This window comes from Falco naumanni, chromosome 2, assembly GCF_017639655.2.
Source record: "Falco naumanni isolate bFalNau1 chromosome 2, bFalNau1.pat, whole genome shotgun sequence".
NCBI lineage: Eukaryota > Metazoa > Chordata > Aves > Falconiformes > Falconidae > Falco > Falco naumanni.
Window position 1 is genome coordinate 64451217 of NC_054055.1, and position 24364 is coordinate 64475580.

General features: G+C 40.2%; 1 protein-coding gene across 6 annotated transcripts in view; it reads left to right on the forward strand.

Moving 5' to 3' along the window:
- NAXD (NAD(P)HX dehydratase) overlaps positions 1 to 24364 on the forward strand; it is a 50226-nt gene that overhangs the window by 20114 nt on the left and 5748 nt on the right. For all 6 annotated transcript variants that reach the window (XM_040584529.1, XM_040584524.1, XM_040584527.1 and 3 more), the window contains 4 exons: positions 3690 to 3798; positions 16943 to 16993; positions 17074 to 17178; positions 17539 to 17659. In XM_040584529.1, the coding sequence (XP_040440463.1) occupies positions 3690 to 3798; positions 16943 to 16993; positions 17074 to 17178; positions 17539 to 17659 (386 nt within the window). The remainder of the gene's footprint in view (positions 1 to 3689; positions 3799 to 16942; positions 16994 to 17073; positions 17179 to 17538; positions 17660 to 24364) is intronic.

Consider the following 24364-nt stretch of genomic DNA (forward strand, 5'->3'; position numbering starts at 1 on the left):
CAGCTGTGGTCTGTCACTAGAATCTTTAATTGCACACATCTGCACAACAGTACTGCAGTTCACTCTCCATGTTTACAGGTGTTACTGCTTGGATTCAGCTTCCCCGATTATCCCTGTTGTGTATGTCCATGGTTTGTATTTTCAAATTATGGGAAAGCCAGACTGTTTCTCAGTCTCTTGCCCCATAACCTTTCCAAAAATCTTGTTTTATTTTGGGAAATCCCTCACCTTTAGTTAATCAAAGTCTCTCTCAAAGGTTTTTGCGTTCGTTTCAGAAATTCAAATGCTGTTTTCCTGTGGCCTCGCAAGGGATTGCTTTGTGCTTTAGAGAAGGGGTATTGTATTTGTGATTCCTATTTGGAAAAAAGCCAAGTCACATATTGTATGGCTCTATACCTCTAAAAGCAATACTGGTTCTTGCTTACTTGATCCCTTTCTGTCAGAGCCTGAAGATTGCATCTCTTACCATCAAGGGGACTTCTTCATGCCTAATACCTTTCTAGATCCTTTCTTTTAAAAAATGCAGTGCTAATTTCAGTTGTGCATGCATGTCTTGGGCAGTGGAGGTGGTAATTAAATGGAGAGGTTTGAAATCAGGTTAGTAATCAGGTGGAGAAATTGGCATGAAAGGACAAAGGAAGGTAACATTACTTGTGTGAGCATAGTACACAGCATACAGCTGAGGACCTCTCCTGTTCTGTGCTAACGCCTCCCAATTATTTTGGGTTTTTTTTGGTCTGGTTCTGATCCACAGGCAAACAAGAATACACATTGGCTTTTTATGTAGTAATAAACTAAACACTGCCAAGGAATATTTATACCCAGGTACCTGAACATGCTTATCTGTACTGGCAAATTATCCAGATGATCCTTGGCAAGGATTTTGGCCTGTGCTGGCTAGCCTTTCCCAACAACTTTTTCAACTGGTGAGGAACTATGTGATCCAGGGACTGTGCTTGATATGCAGCTTGAGTGTTACCTGTTCTGAAGCCTGAGGGTGCAGAGGACTGCTGACCTCAGCGTAGAGAATTATTTGGGGCATGTTTAAATGTTCTGTATAGACTGTAGCTGTTAAGAGCTAGAAGAGTTTCTGTCTTCATGCTAAATCCCATGGTCATGAACATTCAGTATGACACCCTTTCCTGAAGAAAGTTACATGTGAATCATTTGTACCCTATCAGCTTTAAAATGCTACGACTTTGATGTCTGTGTGTGGGAATAAACTGTAAGATGACACGATAGCCCTTCCACTTTCAGAGAAGCTGTAGATACAGGCTATTTGTAAGGTGTCTTTAGCTGCATCAGTACAGCTGTTATGAACATCCAGTCTCTTAAAGTGTAGTTGGCATGGTGCTTCTCTGAGGCCATGTTTGTTCTCCTTTCTTTATGAAGAATCAAAACCCATCAGTTATTTTACAGCATGTTTTTATAGCTGATTTTGCAACGTAATAGTAATTATCACCATTTTAAATCTCTTGGTCCTTCATGTGCCTTAGGTTGCTTCTTGATGTGAAGTTGCAAAGGAGTTATGTGAATGTAATGTTTGTAAAATGCTTTGAAGATGAAAAGCTCTACAGTAGGTTTTTATTACTACCAGAGGCAAAGTGAGCAGGAGTGGTTTAATGTTGGACTGTTCATTTCCCAGGAGATGGCTTTGTTTTGAAGAGTGCACATTATCAGTTGGGCTGGAGACAAAATTATCTTTTTTTCAACCCTGAATATAAATAAATTGGCATACTTTCTACCTTGAGATTATTAGCATGAGATATTTGTAAAAGAGCAGAGCAATTATGGTACTATCTATGGCTCTATTCTTAGCTTATGTTTAATGGAACATTTATTTAATGTATTTGGCTTCTACTATCCGGAGGTATTTTGAACCCAATCCATTCAAACATCCTTATATATATAGCAGTATTCCTGTTTCTATATGATATATAGATATATATGATTTATATGAGAAATACATCTATTTGACATCCATATTTCTTTTCTAGAGATAAAATCAGTTTCAGCATGTAGATAAAAAAGTGGTCTGTATTCAGAATTGGTGATATTTTATTAGAGTTTCGTTCACAGACGGTTTTTCACATGTCCAACCCACCATGTACAAAAGCACTGGCTTTTTTTAATAGTGCTTTAAGTATTTCTTGAATCATTTTTTATTGCCAGCCTGTATCTACATCATAAACCGATAGGTGGTTATACAGGGGGGGGAAAAGGGTAAGCTGTGCGGCAGTTCTCAAGCTACTGCTGTTTCCTTGCGAGTGAGAGGAGATGGGAGGGAGCTGCATCGTTCAAATGGAAATTCAACTTCAGCTCGCTAAGCAGGGGACTGCTTCAGGGACAACAGTGTCCTCACGTGGTTCGTTGTCTCCCTTGCCCTTGCTGCGGGTCATCGCTTCCACGCAGCAGCCTTGTTTTGACAGAGCTGTTTTGTGGTGTCAGCACGGGGCGCCTTTGGGGAGCCGGCACTGCTGCAGCCAGGGATTTCTGAAGCAGCTATTGTCGGTGGCCTTGGCCAGGCGAGGCACGGCATCCCTGCGGCCTTGAGCGGGCTGCCTCGCTCGGTGCAGCTGCAAAAGCTCTGGGCTCCTGCCTGGCACTTGCAGAAATTGTTGTGGAATTTGCTGATTCTGCCAGACGCGACCAAAACACTTGTACCCAAGTGGTGTGTCCCATCAGTACAGCTGTTGGTTATGAAAAACATGCAAGGGCTTTCATCCGTAATAATAGAGCTTTGTTGAAGTATTGCAAGCTCAAAATATTCTAAGTAATACTGTCAGACAGTACCTCCTTGCTTAGCCTACAGGGAGCTTTATTCCCCCATCCTTCAGTTAAAATGTTAATTTATTGTCATCGCTTATGTCAGAGGTGGGGAGGGAGGGAGGCTAAATTTTCCCTTGGTACTGTCATTAAGAATTAACCTACCTTGTTGGGCAGTGCTTTCGAAATATTCTGACCTATTTACACAACAAAACTAATCAGAACAAAGTAAACAGTTCTGGTCAGCGGCTGAATGCTGTATTGTGGCAGCTATATTTGGCAGTGGATTTTGTCACCGTTTTTCCAATGTAGACAAAACCTGAGTCCTACAGAAATCTTAAGCATTGCAAGCTTTTAAGCCTTACTGAATAGCTTGATTCTCCTTTTGCCTTTTGGGCAGAGGGGACGTTTTGGCAGTAATTCAGCTGGAGAAAATTTTTGTGAAGCAACTGACAAAAAAAGTATATGAGTAGATTTATCATTTTTCCATGCAGGGTAATAAATATTTGCATCGTTTTCAGCAAGCCGCAGTATATACCTGTGAGACAGTGGATCTCTCTCCAAGGTGTAATCTCTGCGAAGAAGCATTAAACGGGGAATTGTGACAGACTGTAAGAATTGTTGGTTTCCTGCTTGGATTTTATTTTTCTACATTGTAACAACCATAGTGGATACTTGCAATTACCTCCTCATTTTTATGTGGTATCCCTTAAGGAATGAATGGAGAGAAATGTTTCATTGTAGCTATTTGGACAAACCATTCCATGTTTCCTGGGTTACAGAGTTTTGGTAGTTTGAAGGATAAAATTGCCTGACACTCAGGATAGGAAATACCTCTTTCTGTCTTCATCTTCAACTCAGATTCTGAGAATACTAAAATGAAGCCTTTTTAAACTTGCCTTTTTTTTCCCAATTCCATTTAGTGATAGTCCCAATGCTGTCCATGAGGTGGAAAAGTGGTTACCGCGACTGCACTCAATTGTCATAGGACCTGGCTTAGGTAGAGATGAAGTTCTACTTGAGAACGCTAAGGTAATGTGTATACTGGTATTTTATTGTGTCTTTATGTTGAATTTTATTAACCAATTTCCTGCCTTTTACCTGGTTACATACACAAATGTTTTTGATAGGGTTTCTAAATAACAAATTTAATAAAATAACGTTGACTGAAAATTACAGCTGTTAGTCATGGTCTTCATTATTAAACTGTAAGCATCACTCGGAATTTTAGGTACCCATATGGTTGTTTTGCTTTGCTTTTGTTTTAATTGTGAAAGTTGCTAATTAAGAAATAGATGGTGACATCTCCAGATAAAGGGCTCTTTGCATTCTTAGGTGGAAGGCACCTTTACTGTAAGAACATAAATATGAATTTGAGTTCCTAATTTTCGGAACCATATTTGACAATTTGTATCAGGAGATGTACCAAAGAACAGGGACTATGTCCCCTTGCAATAAGAAATAATACTCTTAATTATCAAATGCTTCAAATTTCCCCTCTTAATGAAGAGGTAATTTATTTTCCTTCAAGCTTTAGTGGAGGTCTGTAAACAGGAGCTTAGATAGCTCTGTCCTCTAAATAACGTGTGCTTACACTGTTCCAGATGGTGTCTTGTATTACTCTCAACACATCTTTGTGTGTTCAAAGTATATCTTTCAGTCTAATGTCAATCTAATTTTATAAGATTTTTTTTTCCTTCCCTGAGAAATATTACTGAATTAATCAGTGGTACAAACAAGTGGAATTAATATAATTTACAGAAGTGTTGACAGTTACACAGTGAAATTGCAAAACAAAGGAGGCAAGAGACTGGAGGCCATGCTATCCAAGGTGTTTAGGATACCTTGAGAGCTATGGAGAGTGGCTTTGCTAGGCTTTTGTTAGAGGAAGCTGCTTTTGGAGCTCTTCGCTTCTTTACGTCTCCTTCTGCTTCCAAAAAATGTTTGGTTTACGATACAGATGTGTAAAACAAATAAAGAGCATGGATTCAGAAAGAAAGAAAAAATAAATTTATTACAGCTGATCCAGAAATCAAATTCTGTTCTGAATGGAAAAATTCAATGGATGTTTTATTCTTTTTTAAAAACATTTTTTTCACAATCCTTTTTACAGAAAAAAAATTTGGGCAATTGTTTTTCTTTTTTTTTTTCCCTTTTTTTTTTTAATAGGGTTTTTTCTAAAGGAAAACAACTTTAAACAAGTAAGACTTCATTTAGAATATCAGCGGTATCTAACATAGGCTTCTTTTATATCAGAATTCTGTCTGGGTTTTATAAATATCTGTCAATGTGCTTATCTTACAGAAGTTTCTGGAAGATTCCTTGATTGTAATTTTTTTTTTTATCACTGCTAAAAATAATTTTGCTTTCTTAGTGAATTACAAGCATACTTTTACTTCAGCCTGGCAGTCCTGTGTGAGCTAGCTTAAAGAAACAAACCCAGCCAATGAAGACAAGGCATTTGGAAGTTACTTCATGCTAAAATCTCAGGCCGTGTTCATACGAGCTGTGGATCTGACCTTATTAATTTCAAGTCACATTAAAGCTCAAGTTCTTTGTCTTCACTGTAATTATGTAAGTGTTCATTAGTTACCCAGTGTTGTTTTTTTAACATGTAATTGGGGACAAGTGAACCCTGGTTGCCTCCTTCAGGAAGACTGGTGCTTCTCTGTGCTGAGGAAAGGCTGAGTCTCCTTGCTTCAACAGCGAATTTTAAGCTTTGTATCCCTCTTCACCCTCAAGACAAAAAAAGCGAGTGGTGATAGTGTTGCTATTTTAAACTTTTATAGGAGTCTGGCTCGGTATCTAATTTTCTGGTTTCCCTTTAAGCTAACCTCAGCATGCTGTCAAATGAATACAGGGCTGAGATGTAGATTAGTGTCTGCTTTCTGGTCAGGGTTTTGTATCGGAGTGGCAGTGACAATGGGAGAGCGCTTCCCCTCTTCTTCCTACTGCCCAAGTGAAGTGCTGAGCCATAGCGGTCTGTCACCTCTCTGATGCTGTTCTTATGTCAGTCCTTGTTGGTATTATGCCAGCATGTTGCCAATGAATGTTCTTGTCCAAACCGTCATGTGTTTGGGCTGCTTCTGTCTTCTGAGCATTGAGAAATAAAGATACAAATGCAGTAATCTGCAGTTTCTGGTATACAGCCCATGGACAGCATTTTAGTGTGGAATAGCCTGGGTATTTGTCGCCCAGATGGTGCATCTTGCCTCTGCAGATCAAAGAATGCTTTGCTTCCTCAGCATCTTTACTGTGTCACCTGCCTCCCTTACACTTAATGCCTGCAGTGTGCACACTGTGGAATGTCAGCATCTTTCAATGGTCTGATGGAAAAGAAATGCCTTGTGATCAGTTTCCTGTGATATTTTATTTTTTTATTTATTTATCGTTTCCTTGAGAGCATAGTGATACTCTTGGAATACATACATGCTTACTGGCTTCCTGTGATATTCTGGTTCTGGCTGTCGCAGACACTCTACAAGTTATATCCTTCACTCATATGCCACTTGTGTGGATCTGTACCAAAACCCTCACGTGCTGTTCATCAGTTGCCTGGGTGAGGGCTGATGCTCTGTCAGAGCTTTCTAGCCATGGGTTTTGCAAGACCAGGAGCTGCAGCTTCGGAAGAATCCCCTGAAGAAAAAATGTATTGTGTCCTAATAGCTGTGCAGCTGGATCCCATGCACATGTGGCAATCCTAGTTTTGGCCTGGTTAGACCCTCTAACTCCAGAGCAAATCAGCAGTCCAAGCTATTTCTCTTCAACAGAAAGAGACACTTTTCTGCTCCACTTCTCAGCTCTGCAGTGTACAGATTGAAGCATTTCTGCTCCCCATTCTACTTCAGACTTCTGAAATGCTGTTACCACACCTGCTGTGGAACTTGACCACCACAGCCAGCTTCCTTGTAGGCAACCGCAGGCCATCTGTTTTTCCCTTTCAGTGCCTGTGATTGATTCTGGCCAGAGGTGACAGTACTGTTACCTCCCTGAGTTCACCTGAGTTGGTATGCTGCTGGTGATAGTTTAGATTCTGTTGAGAAAGAGTTTAGCTACCATGTGGAAGGAAAGCCAAAGTCCCTATGACTGTCCTCTGTCAGTGCTTAGAAACAGCATATTTCCAAAGCTGTTGGATGTTCTCCTTCTTTCACACAATAGCAGTATTATGTCCCTATTATATCTACCCACCACAGTGTTCTTCATTCAGCTGTTCCAGGGATGTTTGCACTTCTGGTCTTACTCTGATCTGGTTTTTCTTGTAGCCTGAGGCTTGAAAGTTTGGCAGTTCCTGCCTCTGCTATCAAAGGCTGTTCCTCAGGTTTGTGAGAGAACCAAGTTCCGCTCCTGCAGTGTGATGACTGCAGCTCCTGAGAGGACTTTGGAGAGAATATTCTATTCCTTGCATAGCCCTCTGGGAGAGGAGGCAATGCTACCTAATGCTCCAGAATGTTCTGCATTCTGCTGCTGCCTAGCAGTTAGGCAGGCTTAGCTATGTTCTTTATCAGTTTCCAGCCTCTTGTCATCTCCTTTCCCCTATTCCTTCATGCATGAATGTGATATTCCTGTCAAATTTTCTGCTGCTGAGTTTGGTGAATCTTTAATGGGTACGCCAGTGGCTTTGCAGTCAAATGGGCTGATACAGAATTATTGGTGGAATAGTAGTTACTGTCGGGATCAAAGAAAGAAAAGCATTCATCCATATGAAGAGCCCTGTCTTTAACCTGAAGTAAGACTTTGAAGTTGGAATTGCCTTTGCTTGTCACTGGGTTCCTTGCCTCTCTCCCTGAAGTGGTAGCACCAAATCCTGGACTCTGCCACTCCAGTCTTGCTGTGTTTCGTTTTGCAGCAGCAAAGTTAGATTGCTGTTTACAGCAGAGCATGCTTGCTTCCCTCCTGTAGGAGAGGTAATGATTAATAGCAAGAATGGCTCTGTGTAACGCAGATTACATGGTAAAATTGACTCTGTTCTCAAACTGCATGCTTGTTCCTATTGCTCAATCCTTAATCTTTGTTTTAGCTCCAAGGAAATGTCCTGAGTACCAGCCTGAGTTCTTCTTTTGGCTGATACCCTGCCTAGCTGCCATTTCTGCCTGTTGCTGTTGTTGTTTCTCTTCCCCCTACCCCCTCGCCCTGCAATGCTACCCTCAGCCAGTCATTTGCCTTTGAAGATCTCTGCTGTCTGTTGGGATATAAATTTCAGAAATCTCATTTTCCACCCCTAGTGACATCATCTTAAGGTTGTGTGGAAATGTCTCGGCTGTAGTTAGCGTCTGTCCAAGGGTGGGAGAGGTTTGGGCTGTTGTCATGGATGTGACATCCATGTGACTCCATTGAGTGTGCCCAGAGAGAGCCCATTGAGATTTTATCTTTCAGATGGATTCTCAGTTCCACCTCAGCTGGGGTACCAGCTTTTCTGTTTGTTTTTGGTTGGTTGGATTAATTTCCTGCTTTCAAACCTCATGCCTTCAGGATTTAGGCAACACTTCACAGCCTTAATAAGTTGTGAGAATGGGACCAGGTGATTCAGTACACTATCTGTACTGTTGCTTGCAAGATCAAGAGGACTACAGAAAACAGAGCCACCTTTTGCTGTCATAGCAGTCTGTTAAAGCTAAAATCTGCCGCTGTGCGCCTTGAGAAGCATTTTCCTGTTGATATCTGAGCAGCCTTCTGGGTTCCATTCGTACCCAAGTACAAGACACCTGAGAAGCATCCCAGGCTAATGCTGCAGTTGCAACATTAGTAGTATTGTAGATTAGATTAGTAGTAGATTAGTAACATTGTCTGTGGTACCTACCGCCATGTATGAATATGAACAACAGGATGTGTTACTCTTTGGAATCGCTGCTCATGTTGGCTCAAGTTAGCAGAGGAATTATTTACCAGAAACAATTCTTCAGTGTGTCGTGTATGTTTGCTTCCTGCCCTGTTTATACCCTCTGGAAAGTCCTCTGAAGGTTCTTGCTGTGGGGCTTCAGCAGCTCGTAGGGAACTGAAGTAGCAGGTAGGACATGCTGCTTTCTGTTCTTGGCTCTCAGCTAGGAGGAGGTGAGGTAGATGGTCTCTCGTGCCTGTGATGCTACAGAAGCAAAAACCAGAGGGCATGTATGTGCACCCACTGTGAGAATGTGCAGGTAAACTATATTTCTCTCAGCCCTCACCCAGCCCCCAATATTGATGCATATACCACAAGTAGTATCCAGTGAAAAACTACTCTTTTACTAGCCAAGCCTCATTGCTTTCAGACAGCCTGATGAGAGTCAGAATTTGTGGATGCCTTCACCTAAGATGAGGCAGTTGCTGGGATAAGATGCAGTTACTTCTCTGTGATGGTGGTGATGGTGCAGATAAAGCTTGGGAATGCCAGCTCAAGGCAGAGAGATCCTCTTGTTGAGCTAAGAACTGTTGGTATTCTGTGGCTTCCTCGCAACTGTCTTGATTAGAAAAACGGTGTTTGCAAATATGCTAAGAGGACCTTAAATACAGGTTTATGCACCTCGCAAGCGGAATTTATTTTCTAATATATGTAATGTATCTTGATGAAGGTAATTCACAGTGAAGTGGGATGTTTATTTGCCTTTTGTGTGTAGGCTTATATTGTTGTTTAACTTGATTTTGATACTTAAAAGCATTTGTAAGCAAAACACTGAAATTGGGTACCTTTTCAGCCTTTCCTGAGCATCATTCAGTTAGAAACCCTGAAAAGAAACTGGCAGTGATAAATTCCAGAGTTCATTTTTTTTATTATTGTAAGATAAAATGCCAACAGCTGACCATGAATATCTTAAGCCAAATCTAACATTCGTAAATTGGAAACCTTGTAGAGTTTGCTTTGTGAATGCAAACATTCAATGGATGAGTCAGCATGAGAAAACTTTGTGCCTTTTATTCTGATTTAGATTTTTTACTTTGGATTGGACTAAACAGGATTATTGCTTAAACTGGATTTGAATGTGTTTAGGATTGGAAGTGTATAAATGTAATTTCTTAGGGGGTGTCTGGTTGATCATGAGTTTGGGGGGCACAGCTGAAAAGGAGTGCTCTGTTTATTTAAGGATATTCGTCCCTGTTATGTGACTCTTCATTCAAGTAGTAGGAGTAGCGGTCATTTCTTATGTGAGGTTTGACAGCTTACTAGAGTGATTAATGAGCTAGTGATAGTCATGCACACAAGGATATATAAAGTAAAACTCAGGCAATTAGGCTAGTTAAAGGTGATTTATATCAGTCTTGTCCACAAAGAGAGTTTTTGATTGATATTGCTGAGTTTTGAAAGGAGAATGAGCTCTTGGATGATTTTGTAGGAACTAATGAAAGCAAGTTTCAGAGCTGACTGGAGATTTCCAGCAGTGAGTAAATTTAAAAAAACCCAACAAACCAGTTACTGAAAATACAACTCTAGTGTGAGGAATATCAAACAGTGGAATTCCATTTTTAATGTTTTTCAAAACCTCCTATGTCAAATAGAGTATATTTAGGGAAGCTTCTCTCCTCTACCAACCCTGACTGTAGCCTTGAGCACAGCCTGTGTTCAGGATATTTGTCTACCTCTAGCTGTGCAAGATTACAAACTTTGGCATGCCAAGCCCATTTTCAGAGCATCTCCACCACAGAGCTGCATCCTGACCTCTATTGCAGCCGAGTCCCCGCTAACTCTGCATTTATCCAGACTGGAAGCAAGGAACGCAGAAATGCTTCCTAGGGCCTTCAGTGTCTGTTTGTAGGAATTGATTTGCAGTGTGTTGGGGTGGAACTTAATTGTTCCTCCTGGGCACCTTGGGGAGGTGGGTGTGCAGAAGTGCTTCCAGCTGCAGCATTTACAGGGAAATTTGGACTATTTCTTCCCTTTTATCTGTCTGTACCAGACAAAACCATGGAGTCAGGATTGTTGGATGAGAGCAGCAGCCATGCAGAAAATACAAAGCAGTTACAGGTAGTATTTCAACAGCAGCCTCAGACCCTAACTTTCAGTAAAGGGTTCTTTGTAAAAAGGGCTGCCACTCCTTTTTGATGATTTAAAGTTGTTGGAGATGTAACCAGTGCCAAGTTATGCACATTTGCATATCTCTACCACACCAGAGTATGTAATTACATCCTTGGCATTTGCAGGTTGCAGTAGCGTGTACTTTCAGTGGGCTGAAGGCAAGGTTATACTGCTTGCTAAAATGTTTGGATATCATTATGGTCAATGCCATCCATTATTATGGCGTGTTGGAACTTTTTTGAGCACATGGGTAAGGAATTCTGCCAAGAGTAGGCCAAGACATGACTCTTGGAGGGATCTAGGAAATGCAGTTAGTTGCTGGTGTCAGTAAAGGAAACTGCCTGTAGTATCTTTCCTTGGCAAGGTAGAAAGATGACAATGTGATGCATCCTTGGTGAAAATTAATTACTGTTGCAAGATAGATGTTGCTTTATATATGCTGCTATTTTAGTTTTCTGTTTATTTCATTAAAATTCAATCTTTTATTAAAATTACTGGCTCTAATTTCCTGAATCCTCCCTTTGTGAACACCGTATGCCAAAGTTATTGTGTAGCTAAACCAGTTCATCAGGAAAGACACAAGCAGTGATACAACTAATAATTTATTAAAAGTCATTGCAGGCATTCTGCTGCCAATCCATATCTAATTAAAAAAGCTGGAAAGTGTGTCTTTCAGGTATGGGCAAAACTGTCCATAACTGTCTTTTCCAAGGAGCCGTGGAGAACCAGCTTGTATGCAGGCACAGTAAATAAGATATGTGTGTTGCTGTTGGCTCGTGGACTTGGGTGGAGGAGTCCAGACTGACTGCAGAGTTTTACTCGAGGCTGTGGGTGCTCACTGTGAGTGCCTCACTTGATGTCTGCTCCTGGTGCCTCAGGGTGGCTGCTCTAAAAAGACTTCCATGGCTGATTAGATATCCTTTGATTATACTTAGGAGCTCCGTGGCAATTTATTCCTCCCTCATGTTACTCCCATTCACCTACTAGCTGTTTTTTGCAGCCAGTGTCTTGCACTGGCTCATCTCAGCCCATTCCATTTTTCCATAATAATTGTGGAAGTGTGCAGGAGGCCTGGATGTCCGTGTTAGTGCAGTATGGGTGAATATTGGGTTGCACAGCACAGCCACAGGCTATCAAATGGATGTATTACCACACTTCTCTCATTACTGTGCCCTCTTTCAGCAGTAGCCTGTCCATTCATTCCTTCAGGCTTCTTCCTCCTGCAGTCTTTCCAGCCTGAATTACTCTGATTTCATGTGTGTGTTGTTTTGGTTTCAGTGTGTTGGGGTGTTGTATTGGGGCTTGGTTTTCAAAAAACATTTGGAATTCGGTTTTGGGAACCTATTTTGAATTTCTCATGCTGGGACGGAGAACAGAGATTTTTACCAAAATTAATGCATTGCATTTCAAGGAATAGCTTGCATGATAATAAAAGAATTAAACACATACGTTCTTTGCCCTTACTTTGTAAATTTTCCTAATTAAAGGGTTACCTTTATTCAGACCGACCACTGGTTTCTACTGTGACAAGTTTTTTTTACAGTTCTTACTGAGTAGGTTGCTTGCATACAAGTTCTGGATATGCAGAGAACAGAATTTTTTCAGGAAATTGTGTATTTCAGGAATAGAGAGGTAGTAGATTCAGGTGAATTCTACCCCACCTCTGGCTCTTCTTCCGTCAGCCATCTCCACCAAAAACTGCAGTCACTGAAATACTGTTTTGGGCATTCCTAAGTGTCAAGTATTTTGTCTGCTAATAAATGATGACTCTGTGGGAGGTTGTACCATACAACAACTTCATGGGATGTGTGAATCACAAGTCATATCCTCTTTGGCTTAATTGTGGTAGAAACTTAAACATTTGTGTTCAGTTATTAGGAGAGGAAACTCTTGTTACGTGTTTGTTTTAGCATGAGTTCTGCAGTCTTGTAATACACTTAATCATCACAGATTTTAATCACAGCAGGCTGGAACTTGTTTCCCTTTTCTCATCCAGATGTTGTGGGCTGTAGAATTACTGTTTCAGAGAGCCACCAAGTATTTACTGAACTGATAGAAAGTAGAATATCTCTAGTAAGAGACTGCCCAACCCCCCGTTATTAGGACTGTCTACATGAAAGGCAGAAGACTGACATTTGGGCCTGGCTGTGAATATCACAGAGGAAGGATCCGAATTTCAGTCTTTGGTATCTTAGCTAACCAGTGTGACCACGGGTCATGAGGTTGGATGACAACAGTGTGTCATGCTCTCCTCCTCATCTCTGCTCTGAGCGTCCAGTCCTTCATTTCTGGATGCCCTCGAGTGCTTAGGAATTGAGTGAGGCAAGTGCTCCTGCCTTGGTCTGCACCAAGCTGAACCACTGCTGTTGTAGTATAATATATTCTGTGCACAGAAGGGTAGTCCACTGGGATATCTTGGAGCTAGACTCTCCAAAATCTTAATATTCAAAATGCCATTTGAAGGGAAGGGGTGATAAAGTCTTGGATTTATCATTGATACCTCTCTGTGTTGCTGTTCACTTGTGTGGTTGGTGTTTTGATTATCTTAGTAACATTTCTTAGTATTTTCAATTGGTGATATTGTCTTCTAAATCCCTTCCCATATAAGTAGCTGTTATGATGGATAAAACTGAACAAGTGGTTCCTGTTCATACACAGAGTCCTATCAGAAACCATTAAGTAGGTTTTGGTGTGAAAGCAGTTAGTCTGAGCTGTATTAATTGTGCAATTACCAGTGAAGGTTCTTCTGTATGCTGCAAGTGTTAACCAGGAAAGTCCATGCCAAATATTGAGATAGTGATTCAGCTGAAAATTGATTTTTGCTTCCAGGAAAAAAATATCCTACATAGAGGAGAGGATGTTGCCATTATTGCTGTAAACACCTCTTAGACACGTTGGTTGGGTTTTTTGTTTGGTTTGTGGTTTTTTTTTAATAGAGTATTTGCAGTAATAGAGCATTTAAAAGTGGGCTTCATCTCACCTAATTCTTGGTGTCTAAAAATAAAACAATAAAGTGTCTCTGCTCCCTTTATGATAGCTGAGGAGAAACAGGTATGTCTGTTGGTGATTCATCCCACCCTAAATGCAGTGTCTAAGCTACATAGAATGAATTATTGTCCACTGGTGAATCATTTGACCTTTATTAAATGGCAGCAGGTGAGATGGGACCGGTCCACAATCAGTAGGAAACAGGTTCTCCAGTGTATGTTGTGTCCTTCAAACAGGTGGCTGTCATACAGGGGTTCTCTTACCTCTGTTACTGCTTTTATTAGGGTTGCCAGAATACCCGCTCCCTCCCCAGAACTTCTCTGAGGTTCCTTGTCTGTCTCCAGGCAGTTTCTGATTGGGTTTAAGGAAGGAATAGGAAAGGAAAGTGATTAGGGTAGGAAGGGTTTTTTGTTTTGTTTTGTTAAATCAGAAAAGAGCTTTCTAAATAACACAAAGGACTTTGTATCCCCTGATTGTTTGTTTTGTAAGGATAGAAAGAAAAAGCAAAGATCACTTGGTGTGTTAGATTAGAAACTGATACCTCAGAGACTCAGTACACAATAAAAGTTGCTTGGCCAGTAGGTTTTACTTAGCAAGATGAAATTTCTCTTTAGAGCAGAGGTCAGATAGCCCAGGATTGTGGAAGATGTGCTGGAGAAGTAGGAACTCAAAAAGTTATTAGCAAGAAATGCCCTATTTCTCTGGAGTGTTCCAGTGACCCAGCCTTCCAGAAGCTCTTTACCCGTACCTATACTTCCATGCTTTGTAACTTCCACCTTTTGTTTTTTCCTTACACTTGCATTCTTTTGGTGGACGATGATCTTCAGGATTTTTTATTTAGCCTGTTAGATACATATAGAGACAAAAAGATAAATTCTAACCAGTAGTCAAGGTGGCAGTTATGAGGAAACATGAAAAGGGGCCAGACAGTAACGGCAACTAGTCAAACCTTAACAGTTTCAGGAATAGAACTTTGGCAAAATGAGTTCCCTGGATTGCTCATAACGCATTTTAAGTGAAAAGTTTAGAAGGATAAGGATTTCTGAGATCTGGTGTCTTCCTTCAGACATCCTTATGGAATCTGTTGGGGAATTTTTTTTTTTGGTTTTAAAAAATTAAGTGTCATGAAAGCCTGGCTTACTAAAGGTGACATACTAGAATAAATTGGTAGTTCATATTAGTGGAAAGTGGAGCAGTAATCATTTTAAGTATACTGAAGTATTTTGGTGAAGCTGCTAATGTACAAAAATACTGTAGTTAAAACCAGTTAAAAAAAGTTGCAGTAAATGGTATTTGTATCTTCAAAAATTGGGGGAGGATGATCTGAATGTGTTCTTACATAATATCTTGGTAACCTGTGGAGCTCAGTGTCATATGATATCTAATCAGAAGAGCTTAGTATGGTTCAAAAATAATTGGACTGTTGGCTGTGTAACATTCATTTATATAAAAGAAAAACCCCATAAATGTGGTTGCTAGATCCACAGCCTTATATTATTATAACCAAGTGAGTCAAATTAAACATAATCGTTAATGAACTTAACACAGCAGGGGCAAAGCAGTACAGCTTCTGTGAAGGAAAACTGAGTTGTGCACATGCAGATTAACATTAATGAATAAAGAAATTACTCTCATAAATTTCTTAAAAGCTTTGAAAGTAAGGCTCTCTGGCTTTCAGTATGCCACAGCTAATTCCAGGCATGTTTTAAGATTCCATCCTTGCACAGCTGTTAAATATACTTATTCATAAATTTGAATAATTTAGTAGTAGCTGAATGGTATGAGTTGTGTAAAACTTGTGATTGGTTCGAAATTATTTAAGTAGCTGAATGTAAGAGAAGACCTGTGGTGTTCCCTTGGGATCCCACGGGGGAGGGGGGGGCACCTGGCAGTCTGTGACACCCAGCCTGAGCAGAGACCTGTGCAAATGTGTGTATGTCATGGAAAGGTTTTTATTGTGCAGTAGCTTCTACTGTAGCCGCAGCTGTGTGTTGAGACAAGTCCTTGGGCCTGGAGCAGTGGGTAGTGTTCCAGTCTCCTGCTTCCAACATGCAAACAGTGCCCAAGCAAAGGAAAGCAGTGTTAGGTTTGAAGTACACTGCTGAATTCTGATCCTCCATTTAGAAATAGAAGGGAAAGATTTCTACTGGTATTGGGTACTGGAAAAATCTGAATCGGGTAGGAGTGAGTTTGTGAGGCTATGTATATTCCATAATTACTAATTTACAGGAAACAAGGTAGAGTGTGTTTGTTTTGACCACAATGCAAGAACAGAAGGACATTCATACCCTGAACATTAATTAAAAACTGCTTCCTTATTCCTCACATAAAGTCTTGCTAACTTGTGAAGCTCAGTGCCATATGATAGCTAATCTGAAAAGCTTAATAGCATTCCAAAATAATTAGACTTTTGGATGGATACCATCCTCTGTTATCTTATACAGTAAAAAGATAAACTCTCCAGCTTCAAAGGCAAGTTGGTAATGACGAACATTCAAAAAACTTGACTGTCAGCCATTGCTCATTAAAAAAGCTTGAGTATCAGTCATTGCCGCTGCTTGGTTACGAGAGAGAACAAGGGCAGACAGTCTGCTAGTAGGTACTCCTCGCTGAAAAAAACGCTTTTGCAAATGGTCTCTTGTCTGGACTGCCTTGGTTTTGCTTTGAAAGTATAAAACCTCCAGGATCATAAATGAAGTAACATCTTACATACTGCTTGTCTCGGGATGTTTGTTTGTACATAAACTCAAATATTGCAGTGGGGCTATCATCAGAAAAGCAACTAAAATCAGTGTTGTAGTTGTTGGTAGATTGCTGTCGTGGCAATACTTATTTTGATTATTTATATTTTTAAAAAGTTAGAGATTTAAGTTTACCAGGTGTGACTTCTGTTGGCATTGCATGCCTCCTGCCCCAGGGAGAGTGAGGGAGATTGCTTGCTTGTTTGCATATCAACACCTTGGTGTCGGTTATAGAAACGCTGTTGACACTGCTTATACTTGAACCAGGGAGAAAACAATGTAACTGTAAAATTACTATTTGATATGAAAATCTTGCATTAGTTTGTAGAATGTAACAGTTGTTGTTTTTTTAATCTTATTTTGTAAAAACAACTTACATGATCAGAATTATTGGATTAATTTGTTTTGTATCTTGTGAGACTTAATTTAGCAAGTATCCTAAAGTTATCTGAATTTTTTGCAGGGTATTATAGAAAAATCGAAAGTGAAAGGAATTCCTATCATTATTGATGCTGTAAGTACTTTCTTGATTCAGTCAGTTGTTTGACATTTAAGAATGTATTCAGTAAATGTTCTTCTCACTGGTTTTTGCAGGATGGACTGTGGCTCATTTCCCAGCAGCCTTCTCTTATTCAAGGCTATCAGCGAGCTATTCTTACTCCAAACTATATGGAGTTTAGTAGACTCTATGAAGCTATGGTGAGCTGTTTTCCTTTTTGACTTTTAAGTACGTGCAAGTTTAGTCTTTTAGTCTTTAGAAATAAGCAATTTATTACTGGCTTAAAGATTACGTGCTGTTTCTTACATGGAAGAGGGTTTTTATTCCGTAGGATAATCGCCACAATGGATATTGTTAAACAGAGCTCTTTAAAAAAGACGACCCTTTCTTAGGCTTTTTTTGGTACTGCAGTGGGCATGGAAAAAAAATACCTGGAAAGACTGATGATGCTAGGGGGTTTTTGGGTTTTTTCCCCCCATACATATGCTGAAATAGCATGTGTTAGAGTATGTTGTTCTAGTAGTAAAACATGTACTGTGTATGGAATTCTTGTGTTGTAGCTTAGAGACCCCGTAGACAGTAGTGATCATCATGGATGTGTATTAAGACTCAGCCAAGCCATGGGGAATTTGACAATTGTTCAAAAGGGAGAAAGAGATCTTATTTCAGATGGAGAGAAAGGTAAGTGAAGCCTTTTGCTTTTAGCAATGTGATTGTTTTGTTTGCTTTCAGTTATAGTCCAGTGGTTGGACTGTGTAATAATTGGTTGACTGTATTCCCCTGAAGGCTGAAGGGGAGGGATGGCTGTCTTTGCAGATCACCTTTGGATGATTTGTGTAGATTGAGTGCAACTTAATTTATTTGCTGAAAAAAGTTGCTGATTTCATTTCTCATTTAAATGGCTATAACTTATATTTTACATTACACAGCTATCGAGAAATTAATTTTTTTAATCTTTGTGAACTGCTTTAAAGTCCTTAGCTGAGATGGTCTATATAAGCACAGATGTCGTTGCTGAATTAATGCAGAATAATATTGTTGTTTCACAATATATTGGTGTGTGTGATAAACAAAGATGTCTTGAGGTTCATGAGCTGCTCAGTTCCTTGATACTGTCCACCATGGGGCTGTAGATTAGCATGTATGTATATGACTTGTACGTTAACACTGACAATTAAAAAAAAATAAACTCTAGATTGCCATTACGACTTTTTAAAACAGTCATTTACTCATATGGTTAAAGTATACTTAACAAACCTAGCTGCTTGTCTGATGCTTTTTATACTGATCATTTGCTGTGATCAGTATAAAAGTAATTCATGAGTGCTTTCATCGCATTTTGACCACGTGGCCTTATTTCACATACATAACCAGCAGCAGCTCTGCTTCTAATTACTTGAAATGCTAATCTCCGTTAAACTTCTATGCCGCTTCAGAACCGTTTTGTATATACAGTCATTTTTTCATCATCAGAAGCCTTAGGAGTCTTTTATAACAGAAAAACAGATGTAATATGACAACTAGTTTGTGCAGAGCCACCTTCTACATGCCCCCGTTAGTACGGATACTATAGCAGACTGTGAAGCAAGCTGGGATCTAGAAGCAATGTAGCTACACCTATGTAGTAAAGGACTTTGATCGGTCATATAGTACCCAAGTTGCTCTGCATGAAGTCTGCTGTCATATTTGCACCCATAGCAGACTTCATTTGTAACCTTGGACAGTCAGGCCAGGCTGAACTGGGAGGATGAACTCTGCCAGAGGATAAAATATCCCACCTCCAGTTTATGCCAGCTAGAGAGCTTTAGAGCACTGTAGAAAGTACCGGTTTCTTCCGCTGGTTTTATGTCAACAGTGTTCTTTTTATGCAGAGTTGTTGCTTTTTTAATGCCTGTCAGGAAAACTGGGTGAGCGCGTTAGATTGAGCACATTATGTAGTATATCTTCTGTTCTTTTTTGTTATTCTTGAGACAAGTGTACCCCCACCATTGCTGAAGAGAGGGGGCACTCCATCTCCATTGTCTCTTGTCATGCAGGATTCAAAAAACCAGGAAACAACTGAAATTCTTTCCAATTTCAATTTCGTATGTTCAGGTGTGGCACAAGTTTGATGTATGGCTTGCTTGCTCTGGGGGCTCTTTGTTGTTTTTATCCCACCTTGTTCTTTGTTGTGTTCTGATATTTTTTTCTCTTAGTTAAGTGGCTCTTTGCTTTGAAATAAAAACAGTTCTGGGCCTTTACAGCAGTTGTTTGATGTCCAGCTATAGGGCTGCTCTCTTGTTCTTACCTTGGTTCTGTCACTGATGTTTTCTCTTTCCTGGATTACAGACATTACAGGCAGCATTGCTGAGCTGTAAGAAAGCAGTTGTCAGGTTTAATACAGGTTATAATGCCTGTTACAAATACTGGTTTTAGGGTTTGTGTTGCTTGCAAGAACGTTCCTGAGAATTTTGCAGAAACTATAGACTTCAGCTTCCTTTCAACAAGAGTGTTCTTTGGGTCTGGGAACTACTGTCAGTCAATTTTTTAAAAGCTTCTCAAATGCAAAATTACATTGAGAGAGAAGATTCTGTTGTCTGCTCTGTGCCACAACACAGAACATGTTGCCATGTTACTGACGTTGAATTCTCTCCCAGGTGTTTCGCTCCTAACTTCTTTTTTCATCTGTCTGTTCTTTTGATCTGATGTAATTTTTTTTTCAGCTAAGACAACATACATCCATGATTCCAGTGTGAGGGAAAACCAGATCACTGGATCAGGCCAATGTCCTCTGAGCACAATCAAATACTATGAAAAGATCTGTGTACTCCTCTTGCCTTTTATTTTTCATGTCATCATCTGTTCGTAGTGCTTAAGCCCTACCTGTTTTCAGGTGTTTACTGCTTGAGCTTATGTGCTTAGCACACTGATACTGTAGTTTCCATAAATGACTTTTAAACTTTCTCCTTTTGGAATATACTGCATGCATGCTTTCTGGGAAGAAAAATTTTAAAAAGTAAGTCTCGGTGCACTCCAGGAAAACCGGAAATTGCAAACTTAACTATGTAGTTTTAGTGTTCTGTGCTTGGCTGTTCTGGAAGGAAGGCTTTTTGAGGATGCTGAATTTTGCAGCAGGGAAGGCTGGCTTGGTGAATACTTTATAGCTTAGAGTGATTGTAGTGGTTATTTTCACAGTACTTTTATTCATGAGTCAGTAGGAAATTCAGAGACAATTGACTTCTGTTAGCTGAAGACAAAAAAAGTTACCGGGTGATTTGAATAGTGAGCTGGAAGTACAGGTGTTGCTGAAGGATTGCTGTCAGAAGATAACTCTGTCATCTAAGCAGACAAGCACAATACATTCTGATTGGAAGCTGAAGCTTAATAAATTCAGATTAAAAGGCAGGTTTTATTAATGGACAAAGAAATTAGCTATGACAATAACATACTTAGAACTTTGATCGGTTGCCAAACTGTGAAGTGTCTGGACACTTTTGAGGTTTGTTTTTATAGATCAGATTAGATGGTGCAGGTGGTTCTTTATGGCCTTAAAATCAGTACTGAATCAATACATGGCCTCTGTGAAATCGGTAGCAGTCCTCTACTATAAAGGAGGTTCTTCTAAAATTTATCTCCATTTACAGTTATGAGCTGCCAACTGCCCTGTAAACGTAATCGCCAAAATTTAAAATTAAGTTTTATATACTGTTTTTCTCTTTCCTTTTGCAATTTCACATTATAGCTTGGTCTACAGTTGTTGATTCCCTGCTCTACAAAGATGAGCTTCACCATGCTCTTGGTAGGTGATATCAGTGCCATCACTGACCAGGGTAGGAATGAGTACTCAGCCTGTGGGTAAAAGGTAAGTCAGCTTTTATTCACTATGGCACAGCTCTCTAAGGTTTTCTTTTCATTATTCTTTGGAGAACTGGTCAATAATAAAGTGTGGTTATACCAGTCTTAGTTCCTAACATGTTTAAAATTTGGTTAGGTCCTTGAAGTAAAGGATTTGGATTTTTGTTTTTTAAATGTTATAATGACTTTTTTCTGCATTTTCCCCAGCACTTGTGTTTGTCCTCTCCTCCCTTCCAAAAAGCAGACTATGGGTAACCAGCCCACTGCTGCCTGTGACTACTTTCACCTGGAGCCTGGAGCCAAACATAGTTTCTGTCCAGTTGTCCAGCCATAGCTATGGTCAAGAAATGCAAAGCAGCATGTGAGCAAGATTATTGAGTACTGACTGTGGGGTCAAAAGCCAACTCTTGCCCCAAATCCCCAAGCAGCACTTCTGATTTCTGCCATTCGTTCCCTCTGCAGCTGCAGAGGGAAGCTATTCCGTGCTTCTCAGTCCCTGACTCACTCAGCTGAAAGCTCTTACGATGTCCAGCTGCCCAGCAAATTTTGCCTAGATTTTTAAGTGAGAGGCAGCACCTTTGTCTCCTGTACTGCTTCTGCAGAGTGAGCAAAACAGAGGTGTCACGGTTCCTGCCCATTGCGCCACTGCGCTCTCCATCACATGTGCAGCCTAGCCTGCTGTCTCTCTGGCACTGCTTACCTGTCATCACATCTGTCCTCTGGCACTCCTGCACCTGTCCGAGAAAAGTACTGTAAAATTTGGATCATTTTCTTGTAACTTAAATGGCCTGGTGTCTCACACTCAAGGACCTATCTAAGTTTTAAAAGTGTGATTAGGGAATATAAAAGTATAAGCACCCTTTATATAAAAGCCAACTTACATTTTCCACATCAGTTGAGTGATTTCTCCAGCCAAATTCATTAATCTTTGTTTCCCTGTCTGTATGCACTTTGGGACATGTTTCTGGGAGTCCACAACCTCCAGCTATGTGCTTTTGTGAACTAACTTGCAAAAGGAAAAAGATAAATTTTTTACTAGTGTGAGTATCTGCCAGGTCAGAGATACATATTTGTAAAATATTTTACTGAAGATCTGATAATGGTCTAAACCTTGCATTTGATGGACCACAATGGTCTTGATAGCTACATTATTTTGCATAGAAAATGGAAATCCTAAGTATTTTAATTAAATGAGTATTTGCTGTTCTGTGGGGCAGCTGGTGTTAGCTGATCCAATCTAGCTGGATCGTGTTGGCAGTCAGAATGGTCGTATCTTTCATATATGGACTCCTGAGCACATTAGAATCAGTGTAATACTCCTGCTCTGTAATTGGGAAAAAAATGAAAAGAACTTGTTCAGGACATTGGAGATTCAAGAATTTAATTTTAGTCTCCAAGGCTGTCTTTCGGTCTGCAGTCTCAGTAGATGTGACGCTTCATACAGGCTCTTTAGCCTTCTTTGTCATCATCAATATTACATGTTTAGCCTCAACTAGCTATCCCATATTTCACATTCTGTGTTCTAAATACAAACATAAAAACCGAATCCCTAGGGTTTGGGGGTTTTCCACTACTGTGTGAACACTGTGAATCAAGAGCACAGGGATGTACAGTACTTTTTATTGTACATGGGCCTTTGGTTTTCTGACTGTAATGTGTCTGGGAACTAGTGTCGCAAGTGGGGCTGCCTGTGTACAGCTGTATCAAAACTGGTGGTTCCCAGTTAACTTGTAGCGCTTGAACTCAGAGAAATTAGTAAATCCTAAGTTTTTTTTTCCTTTAAAGAGAGGACAGCTATTTTCAGTTACATAACAGACTGTTGGTTGTTTTGTTTTTTTTTTTAATTAAGTGCACTGTACCTGTAAATGGGTCGTTCTGGGCTTTGATCTGCCAGCAAAGTTTGGGCTGGGAGTTCCTGCTGGTAATGGTATAATTAAGTATGACACCATAGGCTGAATGCTGCCTCAGATGCTAATGTTTATCTTATCTTCAAGGAGTGCTGGAAAGGGTTTAATGGTAACTTACTTTATGGCCTGAAATCTCTTAAACGTAGAGCTACTAAATGACTTGGACGTAGTTACCTAGGAAGTCTGGGGAATTGTGTGGAGCCAAAAACTCCTGAATTTCCGCTTTCTAATATTCTGTCAGTATGACAGCCCTCAATTTTTTGTTTCTGTTGCACTCACGTTTTGGTAAAAATTGTTTACATGGGCTTAGCTAAGCAAGAAATCCGGGTGACTATATGTGAGGGATGTGTTACATTTGCTGCATACAGCTCTGGCAATATTTATGTGGTGTTTAATTGCTGAGATTATGTTGAAACTGTTGAATACCACTGTGGTGGTTCTGACACCAGCAGATCTCCTTGCCATACTTCATTCAGCAATTTTTTCAATTACGTCAATTTTTATTTCATTTGGCCTTTTCTTATGGTAGTATATGTACGCTCCGTGGGTAGGTGCTAGGGAGCTGGGGGGGGTGTGGGTGCTGGGGGAGGTTAGTTCTCAGAAAGTTATTTCGCATAGTTTTCAATAAAAGACTCTGTTACGAGGTGGATTTTCTTGGTTTATCACCCTGTGAAATAATGGTGTCAGATTTGGTTGCCCAGACGTATTAAAAAACAAAACAAGACACCCTGCCCCAACAGCCAATTTGGCCGGCATTGGTTGTGTGTTTCTATCTTAAGGCTGAACTATAGGTGAACCTCTCCATTATTTTGAATGGGACTGGTGTCAAACTAATTGACCTTAAGTGGCCCTGGTTGCTGCCTTTCAACATTGACACATTGTGGTGATTTCAGTCTTTGCAGTACCCTGTTGTCCAGCATCCAGTCATCTTGGTGTCCTCAGCTATTCCAAGAACCACGTTTCATAGGCTTTGTGATGTACACGTTCATCCCTGGTTGAATGTGGTATAGTCTTACTGAGCAATGGGCCAGAAAATACTGTATCCTCATGTAAATACATCGTTCTGCTTCTCTCCAGGGAGTAGAACTGCCTGTCTTCTCGGCATCATCACTGACTCTTCAGTCATGTCAGTGTAATCGAGGTCTTGTAACATTGCCACTGGCTGTCACTGCAGCATATATGGATGTCACTTCTGGGGTCCTTAAAGAACTGCTAGAGCTGTCTTCACAGAGAGTCCCAGATATTTAGTGGGGGAAGTTGGATTTGGGGGAGTGGGAAGACGGCAGCTTTATTTTTGTTATTACAGGAGAAGGCTGGGAAAAGCATCAGGAAGACTTTGTCCTTGCAGATTTGGCAGTATGCCACTTCGTCCTGATGGTAGTGTGGGATTCCTTCTTTTATTTTAAAAGCTTTTAACAGTGAGTGTTGTTCAGAGGAGTTTTTCATTGCTTTTCCCATTGCCTTTTGTAATGTTCATCGTCCTTTTATTTTGAGGTGTTCTTTGAGGAACTGAGCCTCTGCACAAGAATTGCCTGAGCGTTATACCTTCCCCCCCCCCCCCTCATTCAAGTGAATTTCCTGTAGTTCTGCTTCTTTGAAGGTATTGCATGGATTTGTTTTCCAGTACCTCTGCAGGTACAAAGGT